This window comes from Orycteropus afer, unplaced genomic scaffold, assembly GCF_000298275.1.
Source record: "Orycteropus afer afer isolate SDZICR_OR568_19922 unplaced genomic scaffold, OryAfe1.0 scaffold00014, whole genome shotgun sequence".
Classification (NCBI taxonomy): Eukaryota; Metazoa; Chordata; class Mammalia; order Tubulidentata; family Orycteropodidae; genus Orycteropus; species Orycteropus afer.
Genome location: NW_006921601.1, coordinates 7,319,549 through 7,345,887, shown reverse-complemented (window position 1 = coordinate 7,345,887; position 26,339 = coordinate 7,319,549). Strand labels below are relative to the sequence as shown.

At 45.7% G+C, this 26,339-nt stretch overlaps 1 protein-coding gene across 1 annotated transcript in view; it reads right to left on the bottom strand.

Annotated features, from left to right (window-relative positions):
• Nucleotides 1–19,748, bottom strand: part of AMPD3 (adenosine monophosphate deaminase 3) — a 42,545-nt gene extending 22,797 nt beyond the window's left edge. The window contains exons 1-4 of the mRNA XM_007955115.2: nt 19,528–19,748; nt 7,044–7,248; nt 4,290–4,452; nt 1,397–1,616 (exon numbers count right to left, since the gene is read on the bottom strand). Of these exons, the coding sequence (XP_007953306.2) occupies nt 1,397–1,616; nt 4,290–4,452; nt 7,044–7,248; nt 19,528–19,748 (809 nt within the window). The remainder of the gene's footprint in view (nt 1–1,396; nt 1,617–4,289; nt 4,453–7,043; nt 7,249–19,527) is intronic.
• Between the last annotated feature and the right edge of the window lie 6,591 nt (nt 19,749–26,339).

Below are 26,339 nucleotides of genomic sequence, written 5' to 3'. Positions count from 1 at the left end.
AACAATTTCCCAAGCAGGACAGCCACTGCTCAGACACCTCTTAGAATAGCCAGTTCCCTCCATCTTCCCCTGTTTCCCAAGGCTTTCCCTGAAAGTTCCTCCTCACATTGGCTAAGAACTGGTCCATCCTCCACCAGATCTTAGTTCTGCTTTGAAATCAGTGAGGATCAAGAGCCAGATGCCCAGTTCACCTGAGAGCCCACTCTGCCTCCCTTGGGGACTGGCGCTGCACCCATTCCAAGCTAAGTCCAAAAGGCAGGAGCAAGAAAGACGTTCCTTCCCCCTCCCAGGTACCAGTTGCTGTGGAGACAGTACCTGCTCACGGTGGCCCCCTGTGTGTCAGAGTAGAACTGTGCTCCACACGGTGTTCAGTGGCTTACTTTTCAGTAGGTTGCGAGGTCTCTCTTCTGAGGTGTCTCTGGGTGGACTCAAACTACCAACCTTTCAGTTAGCAGCTGAGCGCATTAACCATTGCACCACTCAGGGACTCCTCTCCTTTCCCACAGCCCCTCCCCTCTGCTGGGGCTCTCAGGGTCAGGGCATGCTGAACCTCCACTGCTGACTAGCTTCAGTGCTCACCAAGAAAGGGAGGGGCCAAATTCAGGAAAGCAATTGCCTGCCAGGTTATCTCAAGCCACACTCACTAAGCAATATGGGGGGCATGGCACAAAGTCCCCAGTCTCCCTGCCAGTCTCCCCTCCAGAAACATGGAAAACCCAACACAAGAAGCAACAGTCTTCATCACTCTTCCATCATCCACATTAGTGCCCTGGGTTGGTTACTCTCTGCAAGGCTACTGCCCTGCTTGGGTGCCTACTATTTTAAGGTACACAGGGGTCACCAGCAATCATAAGCTGTACACTTATGTGTGCAAAACAGACAGGTAGTACCAACTCTACAAATGTGCCAGCTCCTCCGACCTTCCCTCCCACTGTTCCCCATGCTGAAAAAGATAGCAAGTTGATGAAAAATAGCAGGCCGCCCAGCAGCGGTGGGGAGAGATACCAAACCCAACCCACTGCCACTGAGTTGATTCCGACTTATAGCAACCCTACAGGACAGAGTAGAACTGCCCCATAAGGTTTCCAAGGCTTGTAATCTTCATGAAAGCAGACTGCCTCATCTTTCTCCCATAGAGCAGCTGGTGGGTTCAAACCATCAACCTTTTTGGTTAGTGCTTTAACCACTGTGCCACCAGAGCTCCTCCAGGGAGAGATAGTGAAAGAAAATTGTCGCAGAAACCCACAAAGCACTGGGGAACAGGGATACCATTCCTTCTGGGATGGTTTAAGTTCAAGAAAGGCCAGAGCAGAGGGGTGGCCTACTTGGCCTTTTCCAGCACCTTCCAACAGCTAGCACCCATTCAAAGAGAGGCAAACTCAGAAAGCTGGCTTACGTGGGGCCATCAGTGATGAGAGCCAGGATGTGGCTCATGTCCACTGTGTAGGTCTCCAGGTCAGGATAGGGCAGGCTGTGGGGCTCCTGGCGTTCCAGCATCTTCTTGTTATCATACACGAAAAGGATGCCCCCCTGCATGTGGACCAAGTAGCCCAGGTTGGGAGGTACATCCTCTAGGCAGTAGGGGTCTTCCTGGGGCTTTGGGGGAGGGTGGAAGTCTGCAAAACATGATTAAGTGATGGCAAAGTCTCCCGACCTCCTAAATTCACATATGCTCAACAGTCACATTCTCAACTAGGCTTGTCCTGGCCATCCTCCCTAAAATTCACCCACCCCGCACTGATCAACATTCCGTGTCACCCTTCTCAGCTTCACTTTTTCTCCTTGGCCCTTAAAATTATACAAAATAATTTACTTATTCATCTTGTGTATTACATGCCTTCCCTACTCAAATAGAATCTCCATGTAGACAGAGATTTTGGGTTGTTTTGTTCACTGCTATACTCAACAGCACCTAACAACAACAACACCCCCACTGCCTAGAACAGTCACTGGCACTAGACTAGTCCCAGCACATGGCTGACACTTCAATAAGTTTGTGGTTTTTTTTTTTTTTTTTTTTTTTGGTAATTGAAATGGGCTTCAGCTTCCAGAATACTTCAGGACCCTGAGAGATGTTCCAAAGGCAGCTATGTCTTCTCCCAGCAAGAGAGCAGATAGCACCAGGGACTGCCAGTGGGAAATTGTCTCTGTCCTTCCACATCTTCCTGAGCCCAGGGCAGCCAAGGGGTGAGATGAGAAGCACCACCACCTTCAGTTCCCAGGTAGGCACAAAATAGGGAACATCCCTTCCACAGATCAAGGAATGCCAATGACAGAGTAGTCCATTCCCCACAGCTATGAGTAGAGTTAGCTCATAACCAAAAAACCAAACCAAACTCACTGCTGTGGAGTCAGATCCAACTCATAGTGACCCCTCCTTGGGTTTCCAAGGTGGTATCACTATGGAAAAATACCTCTTCAGTATTTCCCAGCTGTGAGACTTTGGGCAAACCACACTACCTCTCTGATCTTGTGTCCTCATCCAAAGATAATACCCCTTGCCTTATAGGGCTTGTGTGAGGTGTGTAATATGTATACAGGAAAATGCTTTGAAAATAGTATGCCCCTACACATGAATTATAGGGTATTATTCTTATTACTAGGAGCCCTAGTAGCACAGTGGTTAAGCACTCAGCTACTAACCAAAAGGTCAGCAGTTTGAACCCACCAGCTGCTCTGTGGGAGAAAGATGTAGCAGTCTGTTTTCCTAAAGATCTACAGCCTTGGAAACTCTATGGGGGCAGTTCAACTCTGTCCTATAGGCTCATTTTGAGTTGGAATTAACTTAATGGCAATGGGTTTGGGTTTTTTTTGGTTTATTCTTATTACTATCATAATACATTTTCTTGATAAGTTCTGTCTCTGGCCAAGGAATGAGTTGGTGCCAAACAGCAACAGAACTGTGGGCTTCAGCTCTCTGCAAATCAGCCAACCCCACACAGGATCCAGCTGCAAAGCTGCCAGGCCCAGCTAGAGGAAACCCTGGGATTCTCCTCAAGGAAGTGAGCAAGACAAGTGACCTGCCTTGGCATCCTCCATCAGTGCTCGAAACAGACTGCCCATAAGAGCAGATGGGAGGAGTCACAGTGGAGCTGAAGCAGAACTAGGCACTGATGGCCTCCCATAAGGTGCAACCACAGGCCAGTTCAGTAGACCCTTAAGTGTGCCAGTGGCCATGCAGTGGCCCATGAGATGCAGACAGAGTTACAAAAGCCAGAGTGAAGCCTCAGTTTGAGCTCTTGGAGCTTGTTCCACCTCACCAACTCATGGCCAGGACCCCAGATACCCTATTAAGTATAAAGTGTATATTTGGCAGTCATTCCCATCTTTTCCCAAACAAGGGGTGGTGGAATCTACCCCCCTCGGACAGGCAGAGAAATGGCACCAGAAGGGCTGAGACTTGCCCAGAGCTCCAGGTGGTAACGGATGCTCAAAGTCTAGGCCTCAGAGCTTCAAGGAAGCTGGAAATAAGAAGTCAACTTGGCACTACCCAACTAGATCCAGGCATAGCCAGAGTTCCAGGCATAGGCAGATAGGTTCTCCTAAGTTCCCCACCACCAGCTTTCAAGATTTCCTATTCCCCTCCTTATATTCCTTATCCTATAGCCCCTACTACTCTTGGGTCCTTCACAGACCACATGGACTCTGCCAGGAAACCATCCTTGCCCTCTCTGACCTCCCTCCCCTTGCCTGAACTCGACAGCATAAAAAACAGACTAACATGTACTGAAGACTCACTAGATGGCAGAACTGCACTAAGAACCTCATGTCTATTCTCTCATTTAATTCCCACAACAGGCCCAGAGGATAGATATTGTTAGTATTCCCACTTTACAGATTGAGAAACTGAGTTGGAGAAGTATCTTGCCCAAGGTCCCAAAATGTAGCAAAGCTAAGATCTTAATACAGATATGTTTTACCCCAGAGTCTACTTCCCTGTTCCTGGAACATGACTTCTGACCTACCCTTGACCCACCCCACAATTGATTCAGCATTTACTGTCTGATCGTGTTAATATTCCACATCAGATAGTTTTGTCTCCCTTGTAGATTCCCCAAGAGCACAGACTGTCTTTCATCTCTCTTTCTCTCTTAACTTCCATAGCTCAGTTCTATAGAGGGCTAGGCCCACTGCACCATCTTGGGGAAATCAAAAACATCAATGTAGAAGAAGCCAGGGTCCTGCCTTTAAAACACCATCTGGTGGAAATGCTTCCAGTCAGCAGAACCTTGACCAACCCTTGGGTCCTGCCTACATTTGGGACCCCACCTCCAGCCACAGCATCGTACTTGGGAGACCCTCCTCTAGAGGGGCAGTGTCAGCTCGCTGATGACCTAGGTATCGGGATGTGGTCCGTGGGAAGCGGTGGTAAGCAAGCCTTGCATACTTCTCCCGGATCATCAGGGCCTTGGCTAGGCTCTTGGCAGCCTGCTCATAGTCTTCCACAGTGATCTGCAGGAGGGAGGTGTGCAGAAAAGAGTTAATAATGCAGGCCAGGCACATAGAAAGACCCATTTATTGCAAGATTGACCCTTGCCAGGCATCTGGAAACTTGATTTCAGAAGAGTTCCCACAATTCTTAACTGATAAGAAGGACTCGCCATGTCTCAACTATTTGTACAAACAATGTGCTGAGCTCCTGCTTTCCTTCTGGTAATCCAGAATTTTGGTCGGTGCTAGAAAGGGGGTGCTATATGATCAGTCGCCAATAAAAAATCTGAGTGCTGAGTTTCTAATGAGCTTCCCTGAAAGAAACACTTCACATGCGTTGTCCCAATCCCATGCTGGAGGAATTAAATGCAACCTGTATGGAGACTCCACCAGAGAGGACATTGCCCTGGTTTCTTCTGAACATCACCCCTTTCCCTTTGCAGAGTTTGCTTTGTAGCCTGTCACTGTAATAAACAATAAAAACCAAAACCAAACCCAGTGCCATAGAGTAGACTCTGACTCATCGTGACCCCAGTGGGTTTCTGAGGTGGTAAATCTTGACGGAAGTAGATTGCCCGGTCTTCCTCCTGCAGAGTGGCTGGTAGGTTTGAACCGCCAACCTTCTGGTTAGCAGTTAAATGTCTTAGGCACTGCACCACCAGAGCTCCTTGTAATAAACAATAGCTATGAATAAAACTATATGCTGAGTCCTGAGTCCTCCCAGCAAATCTAGGGAGTGGTTGTGGGGACACCCAGTACAAGAAGAAAATTAAGGCAGCTTAGAGGGGAGCAGAGACTCCAGCCTGCAAACTCATGTTGTCAATTAAACCACAAACCATGCTGTTGGCACCTGACACATGAAGAGACAAAGCCAGAATCCTATCACCTGATAAGGACAAGTGCCATTGTTTTCAGTTGAGAAAACACATGAGTCCTTCACATTAAAAAAAAAAAAAAAAAAATCTGCATGCTCAGCCTCTTGCTTGGCCATTCTCAGGCTTCTGATTAAATCTGGGTAATAACCCCAATTCAACTAGTCAACAAACACTGTTGACATGTGTTATGTGTCAGATCTTTTCCCTGGATTTCATTTTTATCCTCATTGCAACCCATTTTACAGATGGGGAAACTGAGACCCAAAGAGGATCAATAACTTGCCAGCAAGTCACAAAGTCAAAATTCAGACTCTGATCTGCTTGATTTCCAAAGCCCTTGGACATAATTACTTTCCCACAGCTGCCTCACAGACAAAGATGAATGAGATAATTCATCTTTGTCTGTCTGGGAGGGATGAGGCTCAGAAATCTGAGTGAGCTTGGGGAGCTAACAGTTCAAGAGACAGTCCTAACAGGGACACAGTGACATAACAGAGGGAGGAGCACAGGTTCCTCCCCTGCTTTAATAAAAAATAATAATAATTTTTAGTTTTGAAATATTTTAAATATATAGACTACCACTGAAGATAATATAATAGACATTCATGGACCTGCCTTCCAGATTTAATAATACTAATACTTTTCATAATTGTTCCAAATCTCTTTTTTATTGTAGTAAAAACTCAAAAACTCACTGCCTTCAAGTCGGATCCGACTCATAGCGACCCCTCCTTGGGTTTCCCAGGCAGTATCACTATGGAAGTAGATTGCCCAATCTTCCTTCCAAGTACTTATTGTAGTAAGTATATTTTTATGTGTGTGTGTGTGTGTATGTATGTATGTATGTATATGTATATACATGCCTAAGGCACTTGACTGCTAACCAGAAGGCTGGTGGTTCAAACCCACCAGCCACTCCTCAGAAGGAAGGTTGGGCATTCCTACTTCCGTAGTGATACTGCCTCGAAAACCCAAGGAGGGGTCGTTATGAGTCGGGGCCGACTCGATGGCAAATAACAACAACAACATGTATGTATATATAAAACAAAATATTTGCCATTTCAATTTTTTAACATGTACATTCCAGTGACATTAATTACATTCATATTTGCAACCATTACCACTATCATTTTTCAACATTTTCCATCATCCTTAACAGAAGCTCAGTGCCCCTTAAGCAATTACTCCTTTTATTCTCCCTCAGAACTTTGATGTTTGAATAAATAAATCATCAGAGATACAGCTAAATCTCTGCCCTCTCTCCCTGATTGGGGGTTGGGGAGAGGATCTAGCCTGTGTTTCCAAACTTAGCAGGTAAGAAAAGCTGAATCAGCAATAACTGATTTCATGTAAACAGTGACCAAATCTATTAAATATTTGGGAGCCCTGAAGGGTCCATACTGGCACCTTTCTCAATGAACTACAGGGACAAAAGACAGTGTTCTGATCCTAGAGAATGCACTGAATTTACAGCTCACAGCCAGTATAGCAGCTTGCAGCCCTAAGCTCTCCTCACAGGCTTAGGGCAGCTCCCTAGACACACCCATGACCCCCTACCTCTGCTAGGACTTGCCTCCTCCCTGCCACCTCCCAGACACTCACCAGACTGGACCAGGCTTCTGGGATAACCATGACCTTAATGATCTGAGGGGCCCTTGGTCTCTGCATACAAGGCACACACAACACAGACTCCTGGAGGAAGGAGCCTGTAGGGTAGAGGAGTGGGAGATGCCTTACCCCAGCACAGTAATCTCCACTGATGGTGACCCGCTGGAACTCAGGCATGGTATAGGGTGCTGGTACAGGCTGGGAAGTAATTCCAGTGACCACAGGGGTTGTAGGAGACATGGCCGGACTGGCTGTTGGAGGGCCCTTCCAATCTTGCTGTGTTGGCATTTGCAGAGACAGGGACTGGGACCGAATCATCTTGAAACTTTTCTTTCTAAGAACCAAGGGCAAGGAAATATGGGAGACATCAGTAGCTATCTTGGCTGAGTTCTCTGGGCAATGATAAAGAGCCTTTGTTAGGTATATGGCAGGCTAATTTTGCTGTGATTAATCACTGGTGCTGCCCTTCCATTAAGAAGTTTCAAATCATTTATGCTTTCATCTTACACACATCTCTTAGGATAAGACAGAGAACAGCCCTTCAAATATCCATCTCTGAGGTCACTAAGAGTATTAAAAAAAAAAAAAAAAAAACTGCCATTGAGTCAATCCCAACTCATAGCAACCCTATCGGGCACAGTAGAACCACCACAGAGGGTCCCCAAGGCTATAAATCTTTACAGAAGCAGACTTCCTCATTTTTCTTGCACGAAGCAGCTGGTGGATTTGAACCACTGACCTTTTGGTTAGCAGCAGAATGTTTTAACCACTACACTACCAGAGCTCCTGGCACAAAGAGTATTAGAGTAGGAAAATACCACAGAAGACAGATAGCCGGGAGACAGACAGACAGGCATCCATGCTGCAAGGGCACTAACACCAGAGGCCAGGTGAGGTGAGGTTGTTATCCAATGAACCAGGCTTTCCCCTGGTGTGAAAAGTATGCTATCTTCAGAAAGCCAATTGTGGCTGAGTCAGTTCCACTCATGTTGACCTTATGTGTATCACAGTAGAACTGGGTTCCACAGGGTTTTCATTGGCTGATTTTTTTCAAGTAGATCACCAGGTCTTTCTTCCAAGGTGCCTCTGAGTAGACTTGAACCTTCAGTCTTTTGGTTAGCAACTGAGCATGTTAACCATTTGAACCACCTACAGACTCCATCTTCAGTTGACTTAACTCTAAGTCCTGACATATAAACAGTCTCAGAGAGGAATATGAACAAGGTCACAGAGAGACAATTACATTGTATTTCACAGTTAGCAATTTGGGACATTAGAACCAAAAGAGACCATGCCAATCAACTAGTTTGACCTTGTTGTTTTACACAGAAGAAGTCAAGAGCCTAGAGATGGGAAAGAGCTTATACAAATTCACAAAACAAGGTGACATCTAGACCCTGGCCTCCTGCCTCCCTGGGACCTACTCCACTCAGCCACCCCTGCAGCTCCCTCCTCAAGCCTGATGTTTGCCATCCCAGCTGCTGCTGCTGCTGGATCAAGCACACACCTGGATCTCTGTTTGGGAAGGGGATTGACCAGCATTGATTTCAGTTCCTTCTGATTCTGTCACCTTAGCACCCAAAGATGATGATTTCACTAACTCTTTGGGGAAGCGAACACAAGGTTAGTTTAAAATGCCATAAGTTCATACTTATTTGCAATGCTGTTCTGTGATAACTCCAATTTCCTCATTAGTGAAATAGCACCATTTCAAATGACATCACCTCAAGTCCTGGAATCATCCAGGAAGAAAATTAACCAGCAGTGAGGTGAGGTCATCAACACACCCATCTCCTGTCTCCTTCTGCCTCCAAATGGAACCCAGCCTCCCTGCATTGACACTCAAGGGTGTCCAATGCCAGAAACTAGATGACTACTTGTGCTACCTTGTGCCAGAGTGGCCCAGCAGCCTCCTGATATTTATCCCACCATGACCAAGACTTCCAGCTCCCCACAAAGGACTCCGTGACAACTATGACCCATCAGAGCCCATCGAACCCCTCCTTTCCAGACATCAGTGACCCTTACCGGTGATGATCAAGATCTAACTAGAGATCTCTTGCTTGAGAAATTAACTGATCTCCAAATAGACCTCATGGCTCACCCAAAAGCAGCTGTCTTCCTCTTGGCTCTTGGCCAGGTCTCCTTCTCAGACCCACTACTGATTTTTCAACAACCACAGTACTCTTCCCATTTTTATACCCGCCACTTGCCATAGTCTTCTGGTTCTTACTTGCCAATCCAGTGTTATCACATCTTTAGGGACAAGGCTGTTTATACCTAGAAGATGGAATTGGCCCCTTTTCAGTTTACCTTTGTCCTATCTCTGGCCCTGCATAACAGACACACTCAGCTGCTTCAGGAAATTCAACCTGAACTCAGGAACCCCTGTCAGGCTTTTCTCCCTGCCATCTATCATATGCCATCTATCAGATGAATCTGAGCCAAGCATCCCATGAGGAAGATGCCAACACACACCATGCAATCATTCCTCAGAGGCAAATTCACCTTGAGAGATAAGGTTCTCCCTTTGGCACTTTTGGATGTTCACACCCACAGGAAAAGCCATTAATTTGGGTTTTTTCTCACATTCTGACAGGTTCAGCCAGGCCCCATGAGTCTCTGGTTTCTGTGTCACTCACATGCCCACCACATCACTGTCTTTACCTCTATGCCAATCTCATCCCTGTATGCTTCAGCCAGTATTGCCTGAGGCCTGGCCCTACCAAAGAGAGGCAACAAGTAAAGGTGAAGGTGAGAGAGGGAAAAAAATCCATTATGATCAGAAAGCTGGCAGGCTGCCTGAGCTTAGAACCCACCAGCATTGTCCAGTTGATGCTGGCTGCCATTAAGTCAGCCCCTGACTCATGGTGACTCCACATGTTATAGAGTGTAGCTGCTCCATAGGGTTTTCTTGGCAATAATCTTCACAGAAGCAGATTCCCAGGACTTTGTTCTGCAGAGCCACTGGGTGGGTTCGAACCGCCAACCTTTCAGTTAGCATTAGCAGCCAATGGCAAACTGCTTGCACCGCCTGAGCAAGCATTCCCAGGAATGCAGGAATATTCATATTCTTCTGCCCCAATGAGGAAGCCAATAACCACTAGCAGGTGTCCAAGAATTCTCCTTCCTGAAGACATAGGTATGGCTACAGGCTTGGTCTTCAGGTATTGTGACTTATGAACATTTGTGGGCCAGGAACTCAAACTTTGTAGGCAGAAAAAACAGGTTTAATAATAGATGGGCCCAACTCTTCAGAGCCCACTCACTTTGGGTAGGGGCATGGCATAAGCAGAGTTAACCACTGAGCTTTGATCTCAGAAAGTTGGAAAAGCTAAAAGAAGCCCAAAAAATGGTCTTGTATTCAGGGTTTTTGTTGTTGTTGTTTTGTTTTTTCTTTTCTTTTTGCTGCATAACAAATTACTACAAACTTAATGGCTTAAAAAAAAAAAAAAAAAAACAGTTGGCATCAAGTCAACCTCAACTCATGGTGACCCTATGTGTGTCAGAGTAGAACTGTGTCCATAAGGAGTTCAATGGCTGATTTTTCCAGAAATAGATCACTAGGCCCTTCTTCTGGGGCACCTCTGGGTTAAAACATCCACTTATTAGCTCACAGTTCTGTAGGTTAGATGTCTGGGCAGGTTTGGCTGGGCTCTTTGTTCAGGCTATCTAGAGGCCAAAATCAAAATGTCAGCCACATTGGGCTCTTATCTAGAGGCTCTGGGAAAGAATTCCAAGCTCATTCACGTTGTTGGAGGAATTCAGCTCCATGTGGCTCTAAGACTTAGGTCCATGGTTCTTGCTGGCTGCTGTCCAGTGGTTGCTCTCAGCTCCTACAGGCCTCTCTCCAGTCTTTGCATGTATCCCCCTTCTTCTTCAAAGCTCATCATTCTGCTTCTGCCTCTATCTCTTGTTTCCCCTTCTTCTCTCAGAGTGAGAAAGCTCTCTGCTTTCAAAGACTCACGTGATCACGTTTGGCCACTCAGATAAACACAGGAAGGAGATCTCACAGGATCCAGGCATTAGGAAGAGACATCTTTGGGGGCCATTTTAGAAATTCTGTCTACCATAGGCCTGTATATGGTATCCATTCTACATAACTCAGCCTACAAAGGTGGAGAGTGACTGAGTGTGTATGTGCATGTGTATGTGTGGTAGGTGGGTTCATGTGTGTATGTGTGGTGTATGTGTGTGTAGATGTGTGATGTATGTATATGTGTATGTGTATATGTGTCCTATAGGGTTGCTCAAGGGTCACAAGGGAGCCCTGGTGGTGCAGTGATTAAGCACTTGACTGCTAACTGGAAGGTCAGCAGTTCAAACCAACCAGCTGCTCCAGAAAGATAAGGCGATCTGCTTCTGTAAAGATTTACAGCCTTGGAAACCCTATGGGGCAGTTCTGTTCTGTCCTATGACGTTGCTGTAAGTCACCATGAGTCAAAATTGACATTCCAGCAGCAATGGATATGGTTTTTGGTTCTATATATGTGATGTATATATGCATCTGTGTGGTGTGAATGTGTATGCATATGAGTGTATGACATATATGCAGTGTATGTGTAGATGTGTAGTGTATATGTACATGAAGTGTGTGTATGTGTGTGCATGTGGTATATGTGCATATGTTGGGGGGGTTGTATACATACTGCACAAACATCCCTCCTTCCCTCTCAAAGCTGTCTGAAGCCCTGTATGTTACGTAATAAAAAAAGAAGTCACCATAAGATTTTTCTGAATTATAGAAACATAAAATCTCCTGGCTGGAAAGGACCCTAAAGACTACCCACCTCAACCCTCTCACTAAGACACCCTTCCCTTGAACACCTTCAGTGACAAAGAGCTCACTATGTTCACAAATAAGACATCAGCACTCAATCATTTATTCAATAAACATTTGCCAAGCTCCCATCTGGGCCAGGCCAGCGCCAGGCACACAAACATGAAGTTGAACAAGACATAATGTGCTGACACTATTAGAAAGCACTTCCTATGATAGGCCAAGATCTGTCTGTCCACACTTGCACCTGCTGCACCTCGTGCTAGCCCTTAGGGCACCGGAGTACGCCAGCTCCCTCTGCCACATGAGAGGTATTCAGAGACAGCTGGCCTGCCCCTTCCTCCCCTGCCCACACAAGAACACCTGGCAGAAACAAGTTGGCAGGGTGTGGGGCTGGAGGACAGTTGCTCCCGCCCAAGCCTGAGGGACCAAAGGGCCAAGAAGCAACTTTGTTTTCTCTGAAATGGCCTTTCTTCCTGTGCCATGGGATACTCCAGGTCCTTAAAACATGTGCTACCTAGTCATCTGGTCATGTGAGCTGTTATCATAGCATCTCCCAGCACCTATATGGTGCCTGTGCCAGCTGCTGCCCTCATGGGAGCAGCCATTCATGTGCTCCTGCCCCCTTCCTCTCCCCCACTCTCAAGCCTTCCTCAGCTCCTGGGAACCAGACACCCAGAGTCTTCCAGTCTGATTTGTACATGGAACAGAAGCTAAGAACCCTAGAGCCCTTGTTGCTCTTCTAGAGAACAATATGCATTTCCCAGGAGCCTTTGGAAGCCCACTGCCCTGTGAAGTCTATGCAGCAGAACTTCCAGGCAGGGAGGGACACCAGAGCAAAGTTTTCACCAAGGCTTTCAAATGTGTACAGGGAGCCCGTGTGTGGCCCCACTTCATTTAAAAACTACTGTGTGCCAGGCCCTATGGAAAAAACGGTAGATAAAGTCTAGTCCCTGACTCCAGAGACTAACTGTGTGATGAGACAGATGGACCCAGACAGTCCAACAGAATGTTGTCATACACTGTGTTTGGTGTAATGAGATGCCCTGGATATTTTGGGATCCCAGAGGAGACACCTAATCCAGATCGGGCGTGGGACAGTGGAACAGCAGGGACAGGGAAGCCTTCTGCATTGTTCAGAGGGAGAGGGGAATATTTTAGAATGGGAGATGGTTTGACCACACACACTCAGGGGATTCTGGCAGCAACCCCAACGGCACTCCTCCAGATGAGAATTAGGGCTCTAAAGCTTCAAAGAAGGAGTCACCAAATTTGAATGTGAATGTTTTTAGGTGGGGCAGGTATTCTCTAGTACCACAGATTCACCTGCTCCTCTTGCTTACACTGTCCACTGCATTGGCTCATGTGGAGGGTGAGAACCACCCCACCCCACCCCCACCCTGCCTGAGGAGGGGAGGGAGTAAAGAGCTACCTACCACTGCTCTGAGATTGAGACCAGAGGCCCCACCCTACCCTAAAGGAAAACACAGAGACAACTGACTGATGCATGACGCATGATGCCTCTAGGAAAGTTGTGTAGAGGATGCTGGGGCCACAGAGAACACTCTCTGCATGCATGGCCAGTGGCCAGGTGGGTATAGCTTTATTTGCACACCTGGCAGCTCCACCAGGTGTGGAGATTCATAGCCTCACCTCTGCCTCTCTCTACTGCCTTCAGCACAACCTGTCCCTCACCTACTGATGTACGCCTCCATCCCCTCCACTCCTGAGTGTAATCTCCATTTGGCTCCCTATCCTTCACCTCCATCCCTCCCTTTCTGCAATCCTTCCCAATGGCCCTTCCTCCCTACAGACTCATGCAGTCAAAATGAAGCACAATTTTTACCACCTTTTCAACTGAGATTCATAATCTGTATTTTCAAATTTTAAAAGCAAACGAACTGACTGTTTCAAATGAAGCTTTTTGTCCATGACGCTAATTAATAAAGAAGTTACCCACTCCTGACTTAAGAAATGTCATAAAATAAAATAATTTCTTTACATTTTAGCTGTGCTCTGAAGGAGCTCTGGTGGTGCAGTACCTAAGGCATTCGATTGCTAACGAGAAGGTTGGCAGTTCAAACCCACCAGTCATTCTGCTGAAGGAAGACTGGGCAATCTACTTCCATAAAGATTTACTGCCTCAGAAACCCAAAGGGGGTCGCTATGAGTGAGAATTGACTTGATGGCAGTGAGTTTGGTTTGGTTTGATGCTCAATTTATAAGGTGCCCTTGTGGCACAGGGGTTAAGTGCTCAGCTGCTCACCAAAAGGTTGGCAGTTTAAACCCACCACTTGCTCCATGGGAAAAAGATGGGACAGTCTGCTTCCGTGAAAATTTATAGCCTTGGGAACCCTCTGGGGAAGTTCTGCTCTGACCTATAAGGTCACTAGGAGTCAAAATCAACCTAACTGCAATGGATTTGGTTTGGTTTGTATTTGTGTATCTATTTTGCTCAGGTAAGTAACTGTTCTGGATAACAAAGTTTTCCAGATAACAAAGTCTTCCCCTTTTATACTTTGAAAAAAAATTAGGTAGGGGAACATGGCTTTTTTTTTTTTTTTTAATGATGCACAAAATTCCTGCATCCTTAATCAGAGCATGCTGAACATAATTTAAAGTTTTCTTGGTGACTCAGGGTCATGATTGTGGATATCCATGATATGTCATCCAGTCATGATCTTAGAAGGATTCTGTCCCTAGATTGGTTGCTTTGAATTCTTGCATCTGCTTTGCATAAATGTTCCATTTCCTCCCTCACTGTTAGCTACCAAATAATAATATCAACAACAACAACAACCCTAATGATGTCACAAGCACTGTGCTAAGCATTTTATGTGTATTAACTTATTTAGTTCTCACAAGATGGTGGTGGTGTTGTTGTTAGGTGCTGTCCAGTAGGCTCTGACTCATAACAACCCTATGTACAACAGAACAAAACACTGCCCAGTCCTGTGCCAGCCTCACAAGGTAGGTCCTATTTATATCTTCATTTTGTGGACCAGGAAATTGAGGCTCAGAGAGTTAAGAGCTTTGGCCGGGGCCACAGAGTTATAACTGATGGGGCTGTCATTTGAACCCAGTCAGTCTAGTTCCAAAGCTGGTGTTCCTAGTCACTACACTTCTGTAATCTGACCTATAGAAGTCTCTCTCCCCAATTCTAATTTGCTGCTTCAAATCTGTCATAGGATAGCAAACAAAATAGTTAACCTTATTAGAATTCTGTGAAAGTAAGAATAAATATGAAATGGGATGGAGGTGTGGGGAATGATGGCTAAAAGGCACAGGGTCTATTTTTGTTGTGATGGAAATGTTGTGAAAAAATTGATTGTGGTGATGGTTGCACAATGGATATAATAAAAACCACTGAATTATACACCAGTGAATGATATGGTAGAGGAATTATCTAAGACCAAAACCAAACCCATTGCTATCCAGTCAACTCTAACTCACAGTGACCCTATAGCAGAACTGCCCAATAGGGTTTCCAAGGTTGTAGTCTTAATAGAAGCAGACTGCCACATCTTTCTTCCATGGAGTGCCTGGTAGGTTCGAACCACTAACCTTCCAGTTAGCAACCAAGTGCTTAACCACTGTGCCACCAGAGCTCCTTAAATCTTAATAAAGCTGTTTAAAAAAGAAGAAACAGTAGATTCTAAGAAGCCCTGATGTACATTTTGGTTGCTCCAAAATTTTTCACATGGTCATCAATGTTCATCAATGTTAAGTTCCAACTATGGATTTTTGTAGAGTAGGTAAACTCTGGCTAGGTAAGGCAGATGAGACTGAAAGCTTAAAAAAAAAAAAAAAAAAGGTAGCTTCTGGGTACTCCCAGGGTTTTCCTGTCTTCTTGTTTTGCCATTTAATTTTGATTCTTAGATTCAGTATTGACTATAGATAGTACATACCTCCCTCTCACCTTAACCGCACGTAGGAGTCCCAGTGGAGACTTGGCCACCAGCTCCTGATCTTACCTGGCCCATAAGCAAGTGCTTACTGAGTAGCCTTGAGCCTTGGCCCCCTGAAGCCAGACCCCAATCCCGGCAGGGGTAGGTCTGAGCCCAGCGTAGGTCTTAATAGCTGCTATAATCCTGTTCAATGAGCCCAGGATTTTAGGTGCTCATCTTTCTTGTTCACAGCCCAAGTTTTCGTTATTCTTATAAAAATCTGTTTAACTCCCATGGTTCTAGCTTATCTTAGAATAGACTTTAAAAAAAAGAAGAAGAAGAAGAAGAAGAAACTTGCTGCAAAGAAAAGCCTCCTCCACTTGCCAGGAATACCCAGGCTAGAGGAACCAGGGCAAGGGAAAGCTTTTTCCAAACTGGAAGCCCCATCTCATGTTAGTCTGAAGCACAAACCTACAGAATCTGGGCATCTGCAGGCTTGCCCCTGGTTCCAGGCCTGCAAGCTCCTTCTACAGACGCCCCATATCACCATTTATATTCCAGAAAGGTAGGGAGGTGCCAGGGATAGAGAGAGAGTTGGAGAAAGAACATCCACCATGAAACTGTTACCATAATATTTGGATAAAGATGCCTCCAGTGAAGAGTGAAGATAAAGGACAAATTTTGGGGTGCATAGCCCTGGAGGTCACTGGCACATCTGACTAGCCTGTCCTATGGAAGAAAAAAAGCCAGCGGACAGAAGGGGACCTTAAGCCCAACTTCCTTCCATTTCATTCAGAAGCCAACGGTTATATCCTATGCCCAACTGTTATATTCCAGTGACTACAGACTGAGTAGCCAAAGACCCCATTCGTATCTGGAGATAGCGTAGCTTTGTGTTTAATGTGAGAGCTCTGCAGTCAAAGGATCCGAGTTCCAGTTGCTTCCCTATTACTTACTCACTATGAGTTCAGATGCAAGTTAACTTCTCTGAGCCTTAGTTTGCTAAGCTGCAAAATCCAGCTAATAAGAATATCTGCTTGATAAGCTTGATGTGGGCATTACATGAAAATTAATGTAAACTGCACAGCTCAGCACTGAGCCTGCTGCAAGCACTCAGCAGCAGTAGTCCCCACTCCTCACAACACACCAAAAAGTTAACTACTGTTATCAACCCCACTTTATAGAGAAGTAAGAAACTGGGCCACAGAAAGGTTTCCTAATTTGCCCAAGGTCACACAGCCTACTAGTGAGTTTTCCAAGTGGTCCAAGGAGCTACAGCCATTAAAAAAATGCTAAGACGCCTTCTCTTCTCATTATAAGCGGCTAAGATGCTCGATTTATAACACACAGAAGGGCCTGAAGGCCATTCAGTCTGTAATATTAGCCTTTCTGCTAAGCCAGTGCAGTGTGATGAAGATCTCCAAAGACATGCTCCTCTGTACCCTCCAGGGATGACCACACCACTGGGCCTACCCACCCCTCCAGTCTTACGTCATTTGGATGTAGTATCTGTGGTGACAGTGGAGGGAAAGGGGTGTCAGGAGGTCTTTCCTCTTTAAGATGTTCACTGCTTACCAACAGAGGCTAAGCCCTGGGCTGGACCCTGCAGACTAGGAGAGGGCTAGACACAGTCTTCAATGGGCTTGTTGTCAGAAGGGCAGATAGATGCAAACTACGGCCACCTAGTAAGTAGGCATGAAACAAAGTTTCTGCAGAGAAGCTTCTGGAAACCAGGGAGCACAATTTGGATTTAGAATAAGAATATTTCCATATGCTGGTAACACTGATAAGACATTGATAAAAAGAGTATAATCTCTTTTTTGCAGATGTCAAGCCCAGAGTTACTCTGTAATGGAAAATGACCTCAGAAACTCATTCTTCCTGGCAATAAAAAAAAAATGCTAAGACACCTTCTCTTCTCATTATAAGGAGCTAAGATGTTCAATTTATAACACACAGAACGGCCTGAAGACCATTCAGTCTGTAATATTAGCCTTTCTGCTAAGCCAGTGCAGTGTGGATGAAGGTCTCCAAAGACATGCTCTTCTATACCCTCCAGGGATGACCACACCACTGGGCCTACCCACCCCTCCAGTCTTATGTCATGACATTTTTCTCTTTAGCCACACTAGTCTCCAAAATACTTGAGGTTCTTTGTCCTGGCTGATTCCTGTGCCAATAAGACTCTCACCCAACTCTTCACATCTTTAGCTTTTTGGAAATGTCACCTCTTTAGAGAGACCTTCTCTGACTACCCTCTTGAAATCAAAAAAGTTTGCTCCAAAGAATGAAGAAAACCAAAGATTCATGGAAACAATTAGTCCTAGTGACTAGTACACCATCCAATCTACAGCCTATACAACTATGAGCCCAGAAGAACTGGATGGTGCCCGGCTACCACTGTCAACCACTCAGAGGGGGATCTATGGAGGAGATCCTGGATAGAGAGGAAGAACAATGTGGAACAAAATTCAAAATCATTTGGAAAAAAAAAAAGGGGACCAGGTTTGTTGGTGTGATAGAGAATGGTGGAACCACGGAGACTATGGCCCCTAGCTGCCCTTCAGGTCTGGAATTGAACCCACACCTGTGGCTTCCAGACAAACAAAAGACAGGCATATGAGTTGAACATTTACCTAAGGTAGATACACTCCTTGTAGAGAACAATCACAGGAGAAAGAAGGGTTGTTTACGCACAGAGAGACAGCTCAGGGGCAGGAGTGCATGGAGGGATGGACACAGGGAAGAGGTAACTATCGGGAGGAAGTGGGAGGGGAGCTGTTGCATTGGGGTAAATTGTAGTCAATGTCTTGAGACAAAGTGTATGTGAACTGCTGTATGGAAACTGAATTTGCTTTGCAAACTTTCACCCAAATTACAGTTAAAAAAAAAAAGAAAGAAAGAAAAAGTTAGCTCATATTCCTCATTTTCCTTTCTCTCCCTCTCCCCTCCTTAATGATCTTCATAGCATTTGTGCTGGGCCTATCTGCCCCAAGATCCTTTCCTCACACTCCCCTATGTTTTCTAGGTGCAGGTCTGCTGGCTTCTGACTGGGTTTAGCCAATGGGAGATACTGAGAGAGACTGGAAGATGCAGGAAGAGTAAAGCCAGGGTATCTTCCACCTCCATCTCTGCCTTGAGAGGTATCTCACAGCTGCTATCTCTCCTCCTTGGCACCAATTCCCAACACACAGGCCCACCATGGGTTCAGCTTCCCCAGCATGGCCCCACTCTGAGCTCCAGAAACACCATCTCTCTTCCATGGCCTCTCCAGCCTAGGGGTGGAAGCTGCTTCCTACTGTGTCCAATCTTTGGGTTGCTTCTCTCTCCCCTGTTTGACTTCTCAGCTCTCCACCACCTGTGTAACTAACTCCCCACATTAAAATCCTGTTTCCAATACTCAGGTGGTTTCTGTTTTGTTAGAACTTTTCATTTAATGAATTTGTTCAGTTACTTAATTATTGTCTAGATTCTCTGTGAGCTCCACAGGGCAGGGACTGTTTCCGTCTTGTTCATTATTGCATCCCCAGCACCAGCACAACCCCTGGCAAACAACAAGCTGAGGAAAATACTTGTCACATGATGAACGAAAAAAGTAACATTGATGTATCCCAAGAAATCCTTACATTTCCAGAAAGTAAATTAAAATGTGATTTGGAAATGCTATTTGTACACATGATTTGTTATTAAATAAACAATTACGAGGAAGTGGTTATTGAGCTTTTCAACTAGAGCACAAGAGAATTCCTTCAAGAAATAAGTGGTGAATTAAATGGTCTTGGTTAAAAAAATAAACACAAAAACACTGATGTGAGGCCCTACTCAGCTCCCTCTACTCCCAGGGGCACTCCAGTTCCCATGAGGCACCTCATCTCAGAACATGCACCGACAGCTGGCCTGGGTTTGTATAACTATGTGCCTCCAAAAGCTGAGTTTGGGGACAAACCTTTTCGTGGTCTCAATAGATTTCTGCTCCGCCAGCTCCTTCTGAAGCTCCCTCTCCTTTGCTTCCTTCTGCCCGATGGGGCAGTCCTCGGGGACGGTGAAGAGAGACAAGGCATCTTTGCTGTCTTCTTCTCGGAGCACTTTAGCAAACACCTTCTCGGCCAGGAGCCGGACTTGCTCATCCACTTCAGAGATGTTCAGCTTGGGAAATTGGCGCGGCATCTCGGCTAGCAAAGAAAGAATAGGCAAACCATAATGAATGGGGGATGGTCTGAGTCACCAGTGCAGGGGAGGAGGAGGCACAGAAAGAAAAGCCAGGCTCTGACCCCCAACCCCCAGCCCCCAACCCCGTCCTCCTCAGCCCCCTTCCTTGAGGTCAGCTGTCTGGCTGGGAATTCCCCAGACCAAACCCAGCATGCTAAATTCAAAATTTCGCCCAAGAAGCTATTGGATGGGAAGAGTGTAGGGTCACTGACATTTCACTTGAAACCTAATGAACAGAAGTTAAAGAAGGAACTGTGCAACTAAACCCGTTTCAATTTCCCAAACGCAGGCAATCTGCAGCATGCACGTAGCCCTGGCCTCCTCAACTTTGTTTCAGTGATTGAGAAAGGAAAGGAGAGAATTCAGAACCCTCCCTCCCCCAGACTGTAAGAAGGCTGAGTTATCAAGTCTCATTCCTCCACTTCGCAGAGGGGAAAACTGAAGCCCAAAGGCTTTTAACATTAGCCTGTGGTCTGACAAGATTACAGCAGAGCCAGGGGGAATCCAATGCTGCATTCTTCTTTACAAAAAACAATGCCAATTGCTGGAAAGAAGGAATCTGCACTCAGAGTACCATTCGCCAAACGCTTGAACAGGACACAGAAAATAAAATAAAGGGTTTGAAACAAGGGATACTTTCACCTCTCAGAGAACAGCTGAAAACGCACTTCCCCAGAGAAGCATCTCCTTATCCACCTCTCTGCCTATTGGCGCCTTAGGATCAGTAATAGACCTAAATCACTCAATTTCTTTCTTTCTTATTTTCTTTGTTTCCTATTTCTTTCTTCTTTTTAACAAACACTTATATAGCACTTATTATGTGTACTCTGCCAACTGCTTTATACATATTAACTCAGTTAACCCTGTTAATCCCATTTTACAGATATGGGAGGGAGGCTAACTTGCCTAGGGTTACACTTTTAATAAATTGGCAGAGAAGTTGGCAGAGATCTGTACTGTTCTCAGTCTTTCTCTACCTCGTCTCCTGTCCCCTTCTTCTCTGGGATTGAACCCAGACACCTGGTTACCAAGTTTGCGCTCTTCATCACTACACTATGCTGCTCCTCTTTGCCCATTTGGGTGTCAGGGTGGAGTCTCTCCACTGCCCTCAACATGACCTTTGTGGAATGGACAAAAGCTGCATCCTTTCAACAAGCCACTTTGAACAGGAGCAAATCTGGAAGAGCAGTTTCCTGTCCACCTGTTACCACAGATTCATTAAGGTTGATTTAAAGAGAGAAGTGGTTTTACCAGCCAGACGTCAGAAGGATGAAGGTGAGACAGTGCCTGGTTGCTATCTGGTAGAGGAGAGGAAACCAATACAGGGAGGAAAGACTCAAGGAACAATCTCTGGGCCTCACAATTTTCTCATCTGTGAGATAAAGGGATTAGACTAAGTGGTCTCTAAGGCCCTCTCACTTGTAACTGCCATAGTTCTAGGTACCAAGAAGGCTGCTAACTCGGTCTTCTCTGCTGCATGTGGGTCTAATTCAAGACTCGAAGGAGGAAACAGGCTAGTAACAGTAGTCAGTTTTGTCTTCAGTCCCTTAACTATGAAACCAACTTCCTCCTTCCCTCCTCACCCATGGAAACGCCTTTCCTGAGCCTCTCCTGCCCTGAGTGATCTGAGTAAGAGGGAGTGGTAAGGAAAAAGGGTCCTCGGCAAGCAACTGTCAGGCTCTGTGGCAGCAGGCACTAAGCCAGCAAGAGCCTTTCCTCAGAAAGAGTAACAAAGAACAGAGCTGACTGTGGCCATTTCCAAGTCCTGACAGCAGAGAGAAGGGGAAGCTGGAAACCACAGAGCACAGGGTCAGAAAAGGAGGGGACAGGGGACGCTGAGAACAGCACAAAGAACTAGAAACACAGGAGGGATCATCAGGCCAGAACAAAGCTGGACCCCCGCCTCCCAACTCTAAATCCACAGGTTAAATGCATCATTCCAAAATTCACATTACATCCAGAAGTAGACATCAAACAGGTCCCAGGCAAAAGCAGCATAAACACCATAAGATACACACCACTTGACCAAATATCTCAAATTCTAGAAATGTTTTTTTTTAAGAAAAGAATCTAATGGAAGGAAAAAAGCACAGAAATGTTTACTTGAGAGCTTTATATAAATAGCTTTAAAATGTCCAAAATAGAGTATATTCACTTGAAAAAATGTTAAGTAACCAAAATTATAATACTAAGAACAGTGCAATTACATAGAAAACATTTCATGAAACATTTCATAAATGTTCATTTGAAAAAATGAATGCATAAAACTATGTCCTTTATTTGATGTTAAGTAACCAAAATTATAATACTAAGAACAGTGCAATTACATAGAAAACATTTCATGAAACATTTCATAAATGTTCATTTGAAAAAAATGAATGCATAAAACTATGTCCTTTATTTGATTACAACAAATGCAACCAATGCATCAAAAATTCATTTTGATTACAAGAAAATGCATCCACTTATGGACAAGGGCTGCAAGAGACACTCAAAATGGCCAGATGGCAGGACTGCCTGTGTGTGAGTGGGTGTCTTGTTGTCATAATTAATGCTATTATAATGCTTTTTAATAAATGCAAAGAAGATAAAAAGAAAATGAAAACGAAATCAAACCAAGCCCATTGCCAGGAGTCAATGCCAACTTCTAGCAACCCTAGGAATAGAATAGAACTGCTCCATAGGATTTCTAAGGTTGTAAATCTTTACAGAACCAGACAGCCGCATTTTCTCCCACAGAGAGGCTGATGGATTCGAACTGCCAACCTTTCAGTTAGCAGCCTAGCACTTTAACCAATGTGCCTCCAAAGCTCCTTGAATAGACTTAAGACTTGATAAAATGAGGGGAAATTGAAAAACAAATCAATTTTTTTCTCCCAGCAATTTTTTGCAGTTAGTATCCTCTCTCATTTACCTCACACCAGAGAGAGGCTACCTCAAAAGGAATCATACCATTTAGACCCATTTCTGCCTTGGCTCCCATCCTGATTGGAAGCCGACTAACCCTACCACCACCATCACCACCTACCTCCCTCCTTCTACCCCACAAATATACCCAGGCCTAATCCAGATGTGTCCCACCAGTTCCCCCTCAGAAATGGGCATTTGGGCAGTCCTTTATGTCTGAAGGAGTCCCTGGCTGGTACACACAGTTAACAAGCCCAGCTGCTAGCCAAAAGGTTCAGGTTTACCAGAGGCACCTCAGAAGAAAGCCCTGATTATCTACTGCCAAAAATAGCCACTGAAACCCTTGGGGAGCACAGTTCTACTCTGATACACATGGGGTCACCATGACTCAGAGTTGACTCAATGGCAACTGGTTTGGATATATATATATATATATATATATATATATATTTTTTTTTTTAAGTCTGAGGATTTTATACCAGATCTGTCATGTTTTTCCCTGAAACATTTTTAGTTTTCTCAAGTTAATTAAACATACTTTTCAGAATGTTATTTTTCTACAAAATACTAGAACATCTTCCTTTTCCATAGCTTAAATCTGGCTTTCTCAAACTGGGTCCCAAACTAAAAAACCCAAACTCACTGCAGTTGAGTCAATTCCGATTCATAGTGACCCTATGTTGTTGTTGTTGTTATGTGCCGTAGAGTTGGACCCGACTCATAGCGACCCCTCCTTGGGTTGCCAAGGCAGTATCACTACAGAAGTAGATTGCCCAACCTTCCTCCCGAGGAGTGGCTGGTGGGTTTGAACTGCCAGCCTTCTGGTTGGCAGTCAAGTGCCTTAGGCACTATGCTACCAGAGCTCGTAGTGACCCTATACTACTGCCCCCATAGGATTTCCAAGGCTGTAAATCTTCATAGAAGTACATGGCCACATCTTTCTCCTGTGGAATAGTTGGTAGGTTTGAACAGCTGACTTTATGGTCAACAACTAAGCACTTTCACCACTGTGCCGCCAGGGCTCTGTAACTGGGTCCCCCAGGAGAAATCAATGCCTGTTGACAGGAAAACAGGTCCTGTGGTCAATTCACTGGGGAGATGGCTGTGTTCCACAGTCCCTCAGTCCAATATCCACAAAACACACTAGCGCATTAAAGACTCAAGAATCATGGGGGAGTCAGGATGGCCGCTCAGTCTAAGAATCATAGGGTAACATTCTCAATATCTTTTTCACAGAACCCATATGAATCTCCTATATTGTTGTTGTGTTGTTATGTGCCGTCGAGTCGGACCTGACTCATAGCAACCCCTCCTGGGGTTTCTGAGGCGGTATCACTATGGAAATAGATTGCCCAACCTTCCTCCTGAGGAGTGGCTGGTGAGTTTGAACCACCAGCCTTCTGGTTAGCAGTCAAGTACCTTAGGCACTATGGTACCAGAGCTCCTAATATTAGTGTCTGAAATAATCAGTGGAGAATTCATTCCATACCTTAGTATGGACCAAATGACCCCACTTGGGGTGCTGCACAAAGTAAGTGGGCCTTACAGGCCTACCCCACGGCTGCTGTCTTCTGGACATCCTTGGCAACAGCTCCCACCCACCAACCCTTCCCACTCAGAACTTCTCTCTTCTCTCACACCCACAGACACTGGCAAGGCTGGCTGTGCTGAGGAGAGCTCACTCCACAAATACCCAGAGAAGCTTCAACTCCAGCCTGGCGGGAGTTCACGCCTGGCTTTCCACTGTTTCTCAGCTAACAATGACAGGCTTGGGAGGCTCAGCTGTGAATACACCAATGTTAGTCAGCTACTGATAAAACTTATCTCATTGTTACAGTCAGCTTGAAAAACTGCCCCAAAGTTACAAAGCTCTGAAACACCACCAATTTCAATAGACAGTAACTTTTCCTGACATCACAGCCCTTCCAGAAAGGAAGCACAGAGCCACTGAAGTCCCCTCCTCACACAAAGGACACCGTTTCCTGTTCTTTCCAGGCTCCCATGTCAGAACCCACGACACAGACCTGAGTTGGGTGCTGGAGTCTCCATGACTGATCCCGAGGATGCCACACAGGTCACACACCTGGAGCCCAGGTGCTGCGTGCTGCCCTGCGGGTGGCGATTGAGCTGAGTCAGTGTGTAAGTGAGCTAGCTGGATCCTATCTGCGCTGCTGGGTGAGAGGTCTCTGCTTTGCATAACTGTGAGAAATAGTGAGCCAGAGCAGGAAAAGTCTAAGCTAGAAATTCTTCCGTGAGTATGAAATGCAAGTAGAAAATTTCCAAGAGTCCTAAAGGCCCCAGGTAATGCCAGTTACCCAAGGCAAAACAGTTGCTGCATCCTGAATGCAGTGCTCACAGACTTTACCAAAAAAGAAGAAAGTAAAGTTGTGGCTGCCCCCAGTGAAACAGTACATTCAACCGCCCTGACCAACCACAGAAGATAAGCCACAGTCTCCCTCCAATATCCGGTGGCCTTACTTCTGATACTATCACTTCACTGCTTCTGTTTGGAACCCTACTTCAGGCCCAGCCTGGTAACAGATTCATCTTACCTAGGGTCTTTTATGGCACACCCTTGCCTCCCCTCGGAAAGACCCCCAGAGAAACACTCCTGCCAAAGCACCCCAGGACCAGCAGGCAAAACTCTGAGCCCACTTGCCAATGCAAGCCCCTCTCCTATTCAAAAAGAAGAAGGGATCATGAACTACTACTCCCTCCCTCCCTAGGGGAGGACAGAGACTCAGGGAGAAAGAAAGCCTCAGTGTAGAAGCAGAGGGCAGACAGGGGCCAGTTAGGATGGAAAGCTGACATGCCCACGTCCCATGCCTTCCTTTCCTCACGAAAAGATGCCGCAGATGACAGGTGACTGGTAGGCTGACAAACTCTCCCAGAGCCTTCCCCCTACCTGACCCTCCTGAGCCCACCTCCACCCTCACTCCCACCCCTTCTCACTGCCGTTCACAGCTCCCACGTGGGCCTCCAGCGCTGAGAAGCCTCCTGAGTCCTGGCTGGGCTCTGCCACCCTGCCACCAGCAGCTCTCCTCTCCCTGAGGAAAGTGGAGCCTGGCTCAAGAGACCCACAGAAGCAGTTCTCTAAAATCAAGCAGGATGGATTAAAACTGCACCACGGGGCACAAAGCTCTGTTTCAGGAAAAGGACAGTCCTGTGTGGGAAGGCTCAGAACAGACACACAGCCTCCCAGTGACAAAGACAAACAACGTGGGTCTGGGAAAGAACCATGAGCAAAATAGCTATTTCTGTGGTCTGTTGAAATCCTGGGGAAAGAGCCCAGGAAGGACAGGTCAGTTGTTTACTGGGAGGCCAGCTCTAGCCCTGCCTTGGGCCTGAGTCACCTCTCCACATCCAATCGTGAGGTTGTGCCTTCTTGAGCCCACATCATAATTCCTGTCAGGATTACAGGTTGACACATGACCCTCAGGCTTCTGCTGGGTTTTAACTGCCCAGAGATGAGGACCCACCTGTCCTCACAGCTGTTTCATAAACAGTGCGATCAGCAGGCTACAAGCAACCTAGAGGGAGGGTAATATTTATTCATTAAATAATTAAACAGACTCACTGCACCAAAACAAGAAACAAAAAAAAAAAAAATCCAAGCCCTCAGTACTGTTCTGCCAGAAGGAA